The 16,504-nt window shown below is 37.3% G+C and overlaps 1 protein-coding gene across 3 annotated transcripts in view; it reads right to left on the bottom strand.

The window, feature by feature from the left end:
- The window catches only part of WWC2 (WW and C2 domain containing 2), a 253,145-nt gene that overhangs the window by 120,153 nt on the left and 116,488 nt on the right, over nt 1-16,504 (bottom strand). For all 3 annotated transcript variants that reach the window (XM_007496082.3, XM_001364404.4, XM_007496083.3), the window contains exons 3-4: nt 5,018-5,221; nt 3,548-3,624 (exon numbers count right to left, since the gene is read on the bottom strand). In XM_007496082.3, coding sequence (XP_007496144.1) covers nt 3,548-3,624; nt 5,018-5,221 — 281 coding nt within the window. The remainder of the gene's footprint in view (nt 1-3,547; nt 3,625-5,017; nt 5,222-16,504) is intronic.

Raw genomic sequence — 16,504 nt, 5'->3', positions numbered from 1 at the left:
TCCTTTTTCTTGTACCATCTCTAAAGTTTCTATAAATATAAAGGTGGAATTTAAAATAATTTTATACTTTCCTTTTACAGATATTATTTAAAAATTGATAGATAAGGGAGCCAATGCTTAGCAAGATTAGGTGATTTGTCCAACCACCATATGTTAGCGCCAAGATCAAAAACTATTCCTGTACTGACTTACTGGCCAGTGCTCTATTACACCACACACAGTGCTTGCAGGAAAATTAAAGAGATACAGAAGGAACTTTTCAATGTGGTAACTGGAGCACACAGAAAGCTCTACATATTTGTGAGCTAGAATTCTTTCCAAATCATAGCTCTCAGGCTTCTACCAGTGTGTTAAATTTTACTAATGAACAGGGGACATACTTAAAGTAAAAGTATTTATTGAATTAGTGTAGTAATAAAGATAACAGGACATTCCTCCCATATGATAACATCTGTCTCATTTCTCCCATAGCAACAAACAGTAGCTTGATTTTTCCTCATAAAAAGTTGGAGAAAGGATAGTCTCATGCACAGGTATCCTAAAATAGAATAGGGGTCACAAGGGATGGATGGAGTTAAAATCAAATTGACTATATAATTATGAAAAGTTCCAATGACCATAAAAGAAAGGCAGAGCAAAATGACAAAAGGAATTAATGTAACTGTATAGAAATGTCTGACAAACATTTAAATACAAACTGGCACAAAATTAATGATGAATATTAAAGAATGCCATAAATCCATAAGTATCCTATAAGTCACAATAATATGGGGAATTTCATGAAAAAATGGGAAGATTTATAGATATGGAACAAGGAAAGTAGAACCGAGAGAACAACATATCTATGCTCCAGTGATATTATAATTGCACATGGCACTAGAGAACAGAAATAAGATCCAAAACAGTGATTAATATTGGTGCTAGATCTAGAAAGAACACACTTTTTTTCTTTTAAGGAGGGAGGAAAGGAAAGTTGTTCAAGAGATGAAAGGGAATGTGATACCCTAGGGCAGGAGTTCCTACTGATTTTTGCATCATGGACTCTTCAGGCAGCCTTGTGAGGCCAAATGTGTCCTCAAAATGTTTTAAAATGTATAAAATAAAACACATGGGATTTAAGAAGGAAACCAATTACTTTGAAAAACATATGAATTTTTTTTTAATCACAGAGTCCCAGATTAAGAACACCTGTTCTAGTGCCCAAGACTAACTCTGTCACCATTTTCATTTTCAAATATATATATATTTTATTTTAAAGAAAAAGCAGGGGAAGGAATCCCAGATCTGAGGTTTGAGAATCTGGGTTCAAATCCTAGCTTAGGTATTAGCATCTATGTGCCCTTTAAATTCTACGAGGCTTCTCTTTTATTTGAAAAATGAAAAGGTTGGATTAGATTCCCCTCCACCATCACCACCACTACATCCCTTCTGGTTCTAATGTCAGGCATGATTTCTGTAAAAGGTTTTGTTGAATTTTTTTATTTTTCTAAGAGAAAGTACAATTGTATATGAGGAATGGTGATTACTGGCAAATTTTTAGGTTGCAAAAACCAAAATACATGAAGAAAACTTTTTTTTTTTAAAGATAGTGTCATAAAAGTTAAAAGCCCAATAGAAGCTAAAACTATCCCACAGGGATCCCTATCCAGGGATTAGTGGCCTCTTGTTTCTTTTGGAGTTTGAAATCATTGTTTCAAACTATTAGTAGCAAAGGGCTTTACATTTGATGAGAGGAAAAGAATAAGCCTTTATTAAGCACCGACTATGTGCTGGGCATTATGCTAAGCACTTTACCAAATATTATCCCACTTGATCCTTATAATAATCCTGAGAGGCAGGTGCGATGATGATCTTCATTTTATAGTAGACTTCATCAAAGGGCTCTTTGTATGAATTTATCTCTAGAGTTTCTGGAACTGCCTAAAGGGGGTGGAGGGTAGAGTATTGCTCTCTTCCTATTTATCTGTAGTAGGAAAGAGTTGGGAAAATGGAAGGAGCTAGTCAGACGAGGAGGAGGTGGTGCCAGCTGATGAGAATGGACCCCAGAATAGACTAACTGAGGAAAGAAGATGGTGTGATGATAAAAAGACCAGAAGCCAAGATATGCGGGGGAAAGTAATCACCTGCTTTTAGGACTTGTTTCCTACTCTTTAAAATGAATATGTTGATTTGGGTAGATGATTTGGGGTTTTGGTTTTATAAGATTATTTACTTAGAAAAATGAATAATAGAGAAATATGTTTTGTGTGATAATACATCTATAACCCAGTGGAATTGCTTGTCAATTCTTGCAAGGGGAATGGAAGAGGGAAGGTAGACAACATGAAGCAAAAAGCCATTGAAAGCTTATGTGAAAATTTATTATTGGAATAAAATAAAGAAAAAACTAAAATTAATAAATAAACAAACAAATAAATAAATAAAATGAAGATGCTGGACCAGATGGTCATTAGGATTCCTACCAGCTACAAGTACTAAAAATTCACAATTAAGCATTTGTGTTAGTATAATTTCTGTCTTTATTATTTAAGGGGAAAAAAGACTCAGGGAAGATGTCGCTATGTACCTTCAGTGACTTAAAACAAAACAAACAATAGCAGAAGTACAGAATGGGAAATATTTACTTTATGACCAGTTTGTTTATTTTTTTAAAAAGACCTAGCTAGAGATTTGGTTGCTCAGAACCTCAACTTAAGACACATGCAATGAGTTTGTCTGAAATCTAGCCTCTGACAGTGTTCATTTTAACAGAAGTATAGAGGCACGTTTAGGGGAGTTTGGTGTCTTAGTGGATTGACTGTCAGGCCTTGAGCAGGAAGACTCATCTTCCCAAGTTCAAATCTCACCTCAGACATTACTAGTTATGTGGCCCTGGACAGTTCACTTAACCTTGCCTGCCTTAGTTTCTTCATCAATAAAATCAGCTGGAGAAAGAAATGGCAAGTCACTCCAGTATCTTTGCCAAGAAAATCCCAAATGCGGTCACAAAGAGTCAAACATGACTGAAAACAAATAAACAACAAGAGCGGCAAGATCAAAGGAGGCAATAGTTTTACTATAGACTCTGCATTGTCAGACATATGGAATCTTCTGTCAAGTTCTGTCTGCCACAATTGATTAGGGAAACTAGCAAACTCAAATGAATGAAGGCATTAGAATTAGAGACAAAATGGTGGAAAGAACTGAGGATTTTTTGCTCAGAGAAAGGAAGAGTGAAGGATTAGGAGGAGGAATACCCAATAGCTAGAGTGTAAAAGAGGGTTTTTTTGGGTAGCTTCAAAAAGCAGAACAAAGGCTAATAAATAAATTTAGCTCAATTTAAAGAAGAGCTGCACTAATTAATTAAAACTGTACAAAATCAAAATGATGTACCTTGTAAGGTAGTGAGTTTCCTGTCATTAAGTTCAAGCAGATCCTGGGTGGTCTCTGATGTGATGTGATATATGTTGTGGTGGAAAATCCTACTTTACAATGAGGTTAGACTAAATGACACCCCTTATAGCATTAATAATCTATGATATGAATAAACAACATGAAATATTCTTACCCGTAACCGAGTAGTGGAGATCTCTGCCTTCAGGATATCAGGATCATATTTAGTGCTCGATGAAGATCCTGAAAATACTTTCAGAAGAAAAAAAATGACCTTTTGAGACTCAAAACCATATCTCAGATACTATCCCATTTTAAACCTCCACTAGGAATGCATAATGATGCCTCATGGTAGAATGGGGGTGAGAACTGTTCTTGACATTTATACCAATGGAAGTTAAGAAAGTCTCAAAGTACTGGCCTGCCTCTGCCCTGTGTCAAATGAGGACCACCTTAGCAGAGTCTGCAGAAGCACATCCCAAAAGAAGTGGACAGCATGGGATGAATTATGTGGCCACAGCCACTCATGAAATTGTTTATCTCTGGTCTGCATCTGGGAAAGCAGCATGATATCTCTTCCTCAGCATCTTCCATCCCCCTTCAATGAAATTCTAGCCCTATAAAGTGACATCAAGTATCACTATGGCTATTACTTTCTTTTTTGCATTCATTATTCAGAAAAGGAATAGAAATGAAAACTTGTGGTCAAATAGCCAACCAAAATTTAAATTGCCCTTTAATAAAAAGAATTAAATTTGTTCTAATAGGAAAAAATGGACACATCATAGTGCTGTTAAGTGTCTCCTCTTCACCTAAAAGGATACCCCTCCAGATTCAATTCTTCCATGGCCTCAGTTATCCAAGTCCTCTTCTTTTTAAAAAAGATATTCCAACATCTATCAAAAAGATGCTGTCAGATACTTTTAAAACTCTAGAAAAGGGCTTTTTAACTTCTTAACTTGAGATCTGTGACCTTAAAATTGGGGGGGGGTCCTTAATTTTAATGTAATTGGCTTGTTTAGTAACTCTCTATGTTCTATTTTATCCATTTAAAAACATATCTTTGAGAAGGAGTCACTAGGCTTCATTAGCCAAGTGGGTTCAGGACACAAAAAAGACTAAGAACAACAACCCCTGTTCCAGGCTTCATATGAGATAAAGAGAGAAAAGCACAGCGTTGGACAAATACAATTCATGGCTAAAACAAAAGCCTCATTATCATCAGTAGTTTCAACACCCTAATTTTATAAGCTCTGTGTGTGTGTTTGCTAGAGTTGTTAATGAATAAGCAAAACTGGATGTTGTCCTCCTCTCCTCTCTATTCTGGCAGAGAATATAATTAGCAGAGACATGGCCAAAAATGATGGTCAAGTAGAAGAAGGGGGTGAAACTATAAAACGGCCACATGATCTAGAAAACAGAAAAGTTTGACCTCAAGTATCAAGGCTGTGTGTAGCCTTCTGGTGCTAAGGAAGTGAGAAACCTGGGGCACATTCTTCCCTCAAGTGTGGCTTTAGGATACCCCCTTCCCACTTATGGTAAGAAATAAAGACTCAAACTGAGATCCTCAATAAACTCAAGGAATGTTCCCCTTTTTACATGAAGTCCCGAGGTCCCAAATAAGGAAATTCGTCTGTATACTTACAGCTTGTGCGAGAACTCGACTTCTCCTTGTAAGCATCATTTAATCGCACATATTCATCCAGAGCCAGGGCAAGCCTTTTCTCTTTCACTTGGTACAGTTCCTTCTGTGTGTTGAGAGCATCTTGGGCCACCATTAGGTAGTCTTTTAGCATTCTCTCTTGTTCTCTCCTCCATTGTTTCCTGGGATCTTCTATCTGAGTGGTTTCTGTAAAAGCAATCATTGAAAGGCTTTAACAACTCTTTGATTTTGATAAAAATTAATTTTGGCAAAAAATTGCTTCAAGGTACTTGATTCTTTCCTACCTCCACCAGTTCTCCACCATTCTATCAAGTAGGGTCTTTGAAGGCAAGAGAAGCCTTTCTTTTGTCTGTGTTCATCAGACCCTGGATTGTGCCTAGAATATGGTAGGTACAGTTCTTTCTCATCATTCAACTCAATAAAAATTTAGTAAATGCCTCCAGTGTGCAAGGCACTGTGCAAAGTGCTGGTGACACAAATAAGAAAAAGAATCCAAGTCCCTGCATTAGGGAGCTTACAGTCTAATGAGGGAAGACAATATGGTCTATAAAGTCACAGCAAACAATTAAGGAATATCAAAACAGTGCTCCTAAGGAAAATGTATGGTTAGGTCCCTGAAATCCCCTGCTCACATTTATTTAGCACTTTCCTGAATAATTTCAGGTACAGATCAGTGAATTTCCTTTTCCTCTTCCTGGATGTACCATATTGTTGATTCATTAACACTGACCTCTTGACCAAGAGCACCATAACTCATGCCGAACACAGAACAAAGCTTACCTAACATATGTAAGTCTTTCTAAGACACATTGTGACCTTCTCAAGCTTAGGAATACTGAGTAGCACTTCAGCACTACTCTTAGGAGCCATTTAAAATAGAAAAATCATCCACAAAAATGCAAAACAAAAACAAATAAAAAGAGAGAAACTAGCACTAAACAGACCACCAAAAAAAGCCACTTGTTTATAGCATGAGAGCTTTAACAAGAAGGCATGCTATCACCTTGTTTGACCTCAGCTGAGAATGTGCACACTGATTGACTCAAATCTTTCACCTCTCTGCCCCATGTCCACGAATTACCAAGAAAGCACCAACAGTATCCATTTTGAGATTACAAATAAATTTTAGTGAATAGACACATTCACAGATGTGGAATCTGCAAATAATGAGGATTGTCTGTGCTTGAAATATGTTGGGTAGTGGACTGATCAAGCCTTTAGGGATGTAAGAACTTATTAGTACTCTTAAAATAAAATCTAAATTCCTTTTACTTCACAAACTCTGGGGTTTTCCACTAATATCAGGCACATACTTATTTGCCATATTTTTCTTTCTCAAATATAATGGACACATTCCAAACTTCTGGCTCTAGTATATTTTATTATTTCTTTCATTTTTCTTATTATCTTGTAAATTGAAAGCAGCTACCTATTTAACTTAGTTAAACATGTCTTTTTCTATACACTAAATATTTCCCCTGAGAAGGATTTTTGCTGGTTGTCTCAATTCATGTATGGCACCAAAGGACAGACTTTATAATGAATAAATGTAATAAAACACTGTCAGACAGGTAGTTTGAATATTCCTAACCATCCTCTGAGTATTATTCAAAGGATATTAGCTATCAAGCTTTAGAATTCATATTTAATATTATACTTCACCATCAGTGAGGTGGGGGAAAGTAACAAAATATGAGGTAAGAGATATTTTCGCTGTCTTCCTTCCTCTCCACTTCTACCCCCCACCCCCCAATATAATGAATGACAAAAGACCATGATCCTCCTATCTCTTATTTGGAAACATTTCAATTATTTTTTTTTTTGGTTCTTTAGTCATTTTAATTGTGTCCGACTATTTGTGACCCTATTTGGGGTTTTCTTGGCAAAGACACTGGAGTAGTTTGCCATTTCCTTCTCCAGAACCTCGATTATATGTAGTATAATGAAATTCCCCAAGCCATGTCAAACAAACAATTTTAATTTTATTTACACATAAACCACTTGTGGTTAGTATTGGGAGAAGAGTCACTAATGATACTTAGCCTACAAGAAATAAGGTTTTCTCCCCCTAAAACTTTTGTATATTACAATGAATCCACTATTTCACCCATATGGTATGTGAATCTTTCCAACGATTTAGATCACAGCCCATCAATGCCTTCTCATCTTGTGTGACTCTTGCCCATATCCTCATGTAAACCAAATGAGCTGATACTTGTAAAGCATTTAGCACACTGTCTCACATATAGCAGACATTTAATAAATACTTGCTCCTTCTTCCTCCCCTTAAAAATGTCTATCCAATGTCTATCCAACGGCGGTGACTTTGATGAATTTTGACAGGGAATCTTCCTAAGCTTGAATTCTATCTCAAACCCTCGCAAGTTGTGTGATGTTGAACAATTCATTTAAGCCTCTCTGAGGACAGAGAAAAATAACAGCATCTAGATCAGTGAGTTGTTGGGAAAGTGAGATAAAGTAGAGAAAGTGCTTTGCAAACACCAAAGTTCTCTATCAATATTAACTATTATCATTAGTATTCCTCTAATACATGAGATTATTTTTCTATATCAGATTAATTAACATCTTGTGGGGGGGGGGAGATGAGAGAGGGAAGGCAAGAGAGGAGAGATTTGGGGACTCAAAAATTTTTAAAACTAATGTTAAAATTATTTTTACATGTAATTGGGGGCATAAAATATTATTTTTAAAAAAACATGGAGTTTAAAAAAAACATTCTATAGATTCCAGGGCTGAACTCCAGTTTTTCCCCAGCTATACCTCACTTTTGCTATGTGATCAATTCATTTCTTTTTCTGTTCTAATATGAAAATTATGACATTTTAAAAAATATTTGATAGGTGGTCTGTGCCTGTGCACTAACAAGTTGGGCTATATATTCAGAATACTACTTGGGTTAAGGAAGGAAATACAAAAAATCAAACTATCCAAAATGAGGATTGGAAGCAAGGAGAAGCAGGTAGAAAGGCTGGATCAAGGAAGCCAAGGCCAGCACAGGTAAACATGAAAACAGCTGACTGAGCGAGGAAGAGGAGGCATGCCAAGAATACCAGAACACAGACCACTAAGCCAGCTAACTAATCAACAACAGAGAGCATCATAAAGTGCTTTATAAGGTTTGTAAAGTGCTTTATATATGTCAGTTCATTTGATCATCACATTATTCCTGTGAGCAAGGTGCTATTATTACCCCAATTTTATAGATATGTAAACTGAGGCACAGAAAAACTAAGTGGCACACCCATAAAAGCCAGAGTCATATTAGAGGGAATATCAGTCCTTGGACAAGATTTGTGATCAGAAACAGAAATCCTTCCTTCAGCAGCCATACAGTAACTAACAGTCATGGAGGAGCTATCTAAGGCTCATAATCAGGGAATGAGAACAGCATAGCAGGAGTGCTAGGTCTGTGGAGCTCAAGGTACTGGCCAGCAGAGAGGTCAAGGACTAAAAATTGTAGATATAATATCCCAAACAGAAATTCATAATAATGGATTAAATCAAAAAAGGGAGAAGGGAGAAAAGTGTGTGTATGTGGTCCAGATTATCGAGAGGTTTTTTTTAATTGCCTTTATTTAAATATGTGCATATATATTTGTATACAAATGTATTATATATATATATATATACATGCATCATATATGTAAAATATAAAACATCAAAACATACATTATATAAAACATTCTACCACTCAAGCCTGGCACCAACACCTGAACTGGGAGGATGCTGACCCCCAACAATTGTTAACAGCTGTTAACAATAATAAAATTACATAAATAAAAAATTACATAAAATATAAATACATAAAATATTTACATTAGAAATAGTTTGCTAAACTCTCAAAATGCAGAAAGAGACTTGGCCAAAATGAGAATTTGTTTCACTTGACTATGCATGAATTTCTGGCAAGGATTTTGCTTTGATTTTTTTTCTGAAGAAGGGTTGCAGAAAATTACCGTGAACTGATAAAAATGTAAGTAAAAATTTTTTAAATTTAAAATGGTAAAACAAAAATCAAACAAACAAATTCTACTAGTGTTTGGATCTCACACACAGCAGTTTTACAATAAATTGAGGTAATATTAATGACAATAATGATCTGTGGAAATAGCTTGGAAACTCTAGTTCTGCTTACAATAGTACACTGCAAGTAAGCATAGTTCTGTGTTAGGCAAATTGTTTTCTGAACTGGTAGAAGAATCATGGCTAAGCAAAAGAAAATCAAGGGTTATATGAGAGTGTTTCATTTTTTTGTTTTGATTCTTGCAACAATTGGTTGATATTGGCACACCCTTAAACAATTACAAAAATTCTTTCCCCATGAAAAACAACTAAATAACCAATAACTAAACAACTACTTGAATGTATAATGTTTTTATAAAAATATGGAAATACACAGTATCTCCACTAGTCTTTTTCTACCACATCAAAAGGCTGTGGAGGTGATTGCATTTTTCAAAACAGTATCAGCAGGGGAGTGTTATACAGTGGTTTAGAGAGCCAGGGCTAAAGACAGGAGGTCCTGGGTTTAAATTTGTCCTCAGACACTTCCTATCTGTGTAACCCTGGGCAAGTCACTTAACCCCCATTCCTTACACCCCATTTTTTTTTCTGGGAGGAAGGAACATGGTAAATCTGAAAGACCAGTTACTAAATTGCAAAGGACTGGCAATCTGTCTTTGAAATGCACTCCCAACTCATTCACAGCCACCTCTAGAATTCTTTGATTTCTTAAAAAATTTGCTCAAGTAACACCTACATATACTCCTTACTGATACTCATAATGCCCAGTGCCCTCCCCATTCAAAAATTTTAGCTTGTATCTATGTTGGTTTTTAACTTGTATTGGGGGGTATGGATGGGAGGAGTCATAACTACAGGGTTTAGCATAGTGCCTGGCACATTGTAGGTACTTAATAAATTAATATTTACTGACTGGCTGCTCACAGAGTGATAAGTGCCTTCCTAGAGGTTTGTATAAGGCTATCTGGTGATAATGAAATTAATTGTTCTTGGGAGAGGAGAAAGAAGAGGAGAAATAGGAATGTTCTAATCACCAGAGCACACTGTGGACTTGTTGTTCCTAAGTACTTGGTGGCTTGTACGACATGATTCCATTGTAACTCCTTCCTCCTCCTTGCTATTGGACTTATTTCCATACCTCTACCAATATTTCAATGATGACGAGATATCATACAAGAAGGGATATTCCAAGGACATCATACCCCAGTGGCTCAAAAAGATCTTATCTATTCTTCCAGAAGGATTCTTTTTCATCAGCTTCTTCTGAACATTCTACCATTCGAGCCTGGCACCAACACCTGAACTAGGAGGATGCTGACCCCCAACAGGAATTCACTTGCTCACCCAGCTAGAAGTACCTCTATTAAATACATCCATTCTACTTGCTCCAAGGGTAAACCACTCCATGAGCATACCATAGGAAACCAAAAACAAATCATTCAGGCACTCACAATTACCATTGTACTAGGCTTATATTTTACAAGCCAAAGAACATTATGAAGCATCATTTACCATCTCAGATGGCATCTGCTGCTCAACCTTCTTCATTGCCACAGGCTTCCGTGACCTACATGTTACTATTGGCTCAACATTCCTAAATATGTGCCTACTATGCCAATTCTACTTCCACATAACGTAAGTCCATTGCTTTGGCTTTGAAGCAACAGGTTGATAGACACTTCATAGATGTAGTATGACTATTCCTATAAGTCTCTATAACTACTGATGAGGCTCTTATTTTTCTCATAATGATTTCTAAGCCTTATGTTCTAGGTAAAACCAGAGAAAAATAATTAACCTCATTATTACACTAACCACTAATACACTATTAGCCACTATCGTGGTAATAACTGCCTTCTGACTGCTTCAGCTCTACCTAGAAAATCTAGCCCATACAAATGTGGTTTCAGCCCATTGGTTGGCTCAACTTTCATTCTCAATAAAATTCTTTCTGGTAGCTATTACATTTCTCCTTTTTTAACCTAGAAATTACACTATTACTCCCCCTTCCATGAGCTATTCAGCTTCCAACACCCAACACCATACTAATACTATCCTACTATTATTAACCAAAAATTTAGCTTATGAATCATTTCAAAAAGGCTTAGAAATAGGTTTTTAACCTGCTGACATAAATTTAATGTGATGACCTAAAGGTAGCAGAGTTTAAGTACACTGGATTTCAAGTCAGAGGACCTGGGTACAAATCCCAGGTAGGCAAAACTGCCAGTGGCTCTGGTTTTGCCTATAAAATAAAGGGGTCCTATTTAAAGATTGCTTCCAGGGGCAGCTAGGTGGCTCAGTGGATTGAGAGTCAGGCCTAGAGTTGGGAGGTCCTGAGTTCAAATTTGACCTCCACATTTCCTAGCTGTGTGACCCTGGGCAAGACACTTAACCCTCATTGCCTAGCCCTTATCACTCTTCTGCCTTGGAACCAATCAAAGTATTTATTCTAAGACAGAAGGTAAAGGTTTAAAAAAAGAAAAAAGATTGCTTCTGGCTCCAAATATCTAATGTGAATCCCAAGTTACAGAGTTTGAACTGGAAAGTCACTTCAAAATTAATCCTGCCCATAATCTAACTTATTCCTAAGGGAAAACACTATTATGACAACAACCAATTAAAATAGTCCCAAAGGCTTTTCTTTAAATGTTGTGCTGTTTCTTGGGAACTGAAACACAAAAGACTCAGGAAACAGCCAAATGAGGCTGGTGAGGTTTTGTTTTCTCAATATAAGACCTAGTAAAATTATGTTACTAAGTATGGATCTCTAAGTCAAGATAATGATGATCAATTTGCCTTATAACAACTGGGTCAGCATATACATTATTTCAAAGGACTATAGTATTAGATTGGGCAGGCTCCTTAGGGGCCATCTAGTCTAAGCCCCATCCCTCATTTCACAGAAAAAGGAACCGAGGTCCAAAGGGATTAAGTGATTTGCCCCAAACATACAGGTAGAAAATAAAAGTGTTTCCCCATACCTGCCCCCAGTGAACGGTCCTATTCAACTCAATTAAAACCCCATAAAATTAGTCATCATAACCCTTACATTTCAACTCATCCAAAATTATAAGAGACAAATTATTTAGTTCAGGCTAGGTTCCAACCATGACTATGTCCCTGCAGTTAGTCTCTGAGGATTTGGGGAAGGAGCAGCAAAAACCCTCTGCTAGACTCTGAAATGCCACAGGAATCTCATTCTATAATCTACATTAGTTCCTTCTTCAATGGCAGCTCCAGCAGAAATTCCTGCCATCAGGGGCTTGAATAGAAGTGTTAGATGGAATGATGCATCTCTATCATTTCCACCGTCTTTAGCCAAGGATGACACCGGATGGCCATGAAGAGATTTAGTGAGCCGCTTGGGGTAGGGACTGTGCTCTGCCTCTTTTTGTATGCCCAGGGCTGAGCACAGTGCTTGGCACATAGCAGGGGCTTAATAAATGTCTGGTGAAGTGAATAACATATTTCAAAATGTCTCCATTACCTCTACTGCCTGTTAATGCATTATATTCTATAACCTTTCCAAGGTATCATTTAGAATTCCCACTAGAGGATGAGGATGAGGATGAGATGCTCTATGAGCAAGCTGCCAGAAGGCTGGTATACAGAAGCCTTGCCTAGAAAATCAATCAAAGGATTCATTAAGTGACTACTATGCTCCAGCCACCATTCTAGGCACAGGGGATACAAGTCCAAAGCCTAGAGCAAGCGACTTGCAAGATTCAAATGGGGAGATAATAATAACCACCACAATAATAATCAATATTTATATAGTGCTTACTCCGTGCCAAGCGTTGTGCTAGGAGCTTCGCAGTTAGTATCTCATTTGACAGATAAAATAGGTGACAGATAATAGATGACAGGACAGAAAGAAATACATGCATATATACTCACATGTGTATATATATGCATGCATACATACATATGTATGTAAATATGATGCCTCGTATATATGAGTCATCTACAAGGAATTGATCATCAAACACATGGGAACTGAAGAGGTTACTGAGAGAAAGGCTGGAGGGAGAAGAGGTCCCCAAAGTGTCTTTGGAACAATTATGCTGAATAAGTATATAATATAAAAATCAGTTAAAAGAACATACAACAGCCATTCCAGAGCTTCCATGGCTACCGTTGTGGAGAGTTTAAATACTTTTCTTGTTACTGCAAATGGAAAGAACTCTATGGTTCATGGGGCAATGAGGACAGAGAAAATAACTAAATGACCTGACCCAAGGATCTCCTCTTAAAGAAGGAAAAAGATCCAGAATAACTATGTGGAGCTATTTTTTAAAAAGTGGAAAAAAAGAAAGTTGCTACAACTCGACACAATCAGGAGGAAAAGAGAGGGTACACTGGAGAGGACCAAAAAAGAAAGGAGAAGAAAAAAGAACAATGTGGGCAGTACACCAATTTAGAAGGAGGAACTGTTGAAATAGGCCCTAAATAAAGAATTAGAAACAACAAAAGAAGAATTGGGATCTGAGGGGATAACCTCCTCCACTCCTATCCACCACCCTCAGGGCAACTCTGTATAAACCAAACTTGACATCAGGAGTTTTACTTTAAGAAGGATGCAAGGGATAAGAGATGAAGGCAAAATCTGGAAAAAGAAATAAGAAAGGGAAAAATAAATTTCTGAGGGCTGCCCTAGGACAAAAATGTTAGAAATGAGATTTGTGCAGATGCAGGGGTTGGGGGATGTTACAAGAGGTATAAATCTTGACTAGGCTATCCCTCTAGATCCAAGGTTCTTGCTGCTCTTTGAACCAACCAGGTTTCAGTCTGAACAATGACAAACACAAATGTACCTTGCTACTATGATGTTAGTGACTATTTTTCACCGATACACTGCCAAGAGGGGTTAGACTGTAAGAGGCATGGAAGGTCTGTCAATCTCTGCCAAACTACCAGTAGAAGCAGCAAAAATGTTCTCAGTTAGGTAAAAACTCTTTGGTGATATTTGACTAGAAATGATTTATTTCTATATAACCATACTTTAATTTCCACTCCCCCCATGTACACATACACGTACACATCCACACACACACACACACACACACACACACAGAATCTAAAAAGAAGTCATAGTAAGCAAAGTGACATTTTAAAATTTAAGGTTACAAAGTAAGGCTGAACAAATAATGCTGACAATGCCAGAAATCCACACCATAAATCATAGTCTACTAAAGCTCTCAGTTCATATATGCTGATTTCCCCTTCCTACATTCTGAAAGAAGCTTTCTCCAGTCCTCCTTAAAATTGGTGTCTTCTCTGAGACTATGTAGCCCCAACTTATTCTGTAAATATCTTATTTGTATATAGCTGTTTCCACACTGTCTCCCCACCACCCACTCCCACTGGACTGACTGTGGGCTTCTTCAGGGCAGAGACTGTTTCTATTCTTCTCTGAATCATCAGGGCTTACACAGTAGGTGCTGAATTGACTCTTATCGGATATTCTCTAGTATGAGCCTTTTGTCATTTAAGTTTTAAATACTATAAATAGCAAATCAGAAAACTTTCATTTTGCTTGGTGTTTCATTTTTATCTGTTTGGGGCATTTAAAGAGCTGGTGGTCAGAAAGACTACTTTGGAGGGATGGAATTATGTTCAACCTACAAATTATGTTATATTACTGCAGTTTGCACAACTCTAATAAAGAGCTCTAGCATTTTTTCTACTCATTTCAGTTGACCTGTCACATTCCATTCTTCCAAAGATACAAAGAGATGCAAGTCCCTGGTGAGGGAGAAAGGGAAAAAGGGAAGAAGGGAGAACAGGAGGGAGGGAGGAAGAGAGAGAGGGAGGAAGCAAGGATTTATTAAATATCTCTTTGTACCAGGAACTCTACTAAGTGCTTTACAAATAACATCTCACTAGATCCTCAAAAGAACCCTGGAAAGTAGGGGCTATTATGGTCCCCATTTTACAGTGAAGAAACTAAGACAAGCAGAAGTTAAGTGACTTGCCCAGGGCCACACAACTTGTAAGTATCCAAGTCTAGATTTGAACTCAGGTCTTCCTGACTGAGCCCCGTCATCTATTCAATGTTCTACTTGGCTTGGCTTTCTCAAAACACTGGATGCCTCCACATTTACAGGCTTTCAGCCTTACTGCAGACCTACCCCATAGGTCTGTTTCAAGAGCAGCAACTACATGAATTCCGGATGATCTATAATGGTCTCAGGGATTGGAGGGTCAGGGTAGAAATCCTTAGTCCAGAAGACCCTTGAGAAGCCAAATCAATTTGGAGAATATGGCATGCCTCAAGGCTTCACCAAAGAATAGGCTAAACCAGACTCAACCTGACTTTAAAGGGCACAGAGCAGAAGTAGATCAAAACTGACCATGAAGCTGACTCTGTGCTGGAAAACCTGTCTTTCTTTCAAGTCTAGATTGCTGTTCTGTGTATATTAATGACTTTTCTGAGTCCTAGCCACTGTGTTATTGGGACAGATTTCTTCATCTGGCCAATCACATTATACATTCCCTCATATTAAATTATATAAAAAGAAAAGAGAATCTTCCTTAAAGCAATAAGTGTTCTACCACTATTATGTTTTCATTTAAGTATATAATCAATGCCTATTAAAGGTAAAAAAATTTACCCAGATGTAGAATATGGTTGTTCAATATCCAAAAATGAAGGCTAAAGACAAGAAACTGCTTTGCTCGGGAAGGATCCTTTGCAGACAGAATCACTGTGGATGATGGACAGTTCTAAGCCTAAGCAGAGAGTACCTATAGTTCCTAGACAATATAGTTTTGTTGTTGTTATTCAGTCATTTCAGGCATGTTTGACTCTTCATGACCTCATTTGGGGTTTTCTTGGCAAAGATACTGGAGTGGTTTGCCATTTCCTTTCCCAGTTCATTTTAAAGAAGAGGAAACTGAGGCCAACAGGGTCAAGTGACTTGTCCAGGGTCACACAGCTAATAAGTATCTGAGGCCAGATTTGAACTCAGAAAGATGAGTCTTCCTGACTCCAGACCTGGTACTCTATCCCCTGTACCATCCAGCTGCCCATAGATGGCACATACATAGCTTCAATTCTGAATAGTTGTAACTTAATCATCATAATACTTGATATATTAAAGTCCATTTCAGCTCATTCCTAGAATTACAGGAGACAAATTATTTAGTTCAGGCAAGGTTCCAATCATGCCCATGTCCCCGCAGTTACTCTCTGTAAGGATTTGGTGTTGATCAGCAGAAACATTCTGCTAGACTATTAAATGCCATATGCTACAAGAATCTCAGTAAGAAGCATTTTCATTTTATGAAATATTTTGTACAATTCCACTAGGAATTACAAAAGAGACCTCCCCAAGGTGCCTTTGAAGGCTTCCTAAAACAATATTGTACTTCATCTTCTCTGAACGGATATATTTGCTGAATGAATCTGTGAAGACTGTT

Source organism: Monodelphis domestica, chromosome 6 (genome assembly GCF_027887165.1).
Source record: "Monodelphis domestica isolate mMonDom1 chromosome 6, mMonDom1.pri, whole genome shotgun sequence".
NCBI classification, from domain to species: Eukaryota; Metazoa; Chordata; class Mammalia; order Didelphimorphia; family Didelphidae; genus Monodelphis; species Monodelphis domestica.
Note: the sequence above shows the minus strand (reverse complement) of the source record. Positions and strands in the feature narration are given on the sequence as shown.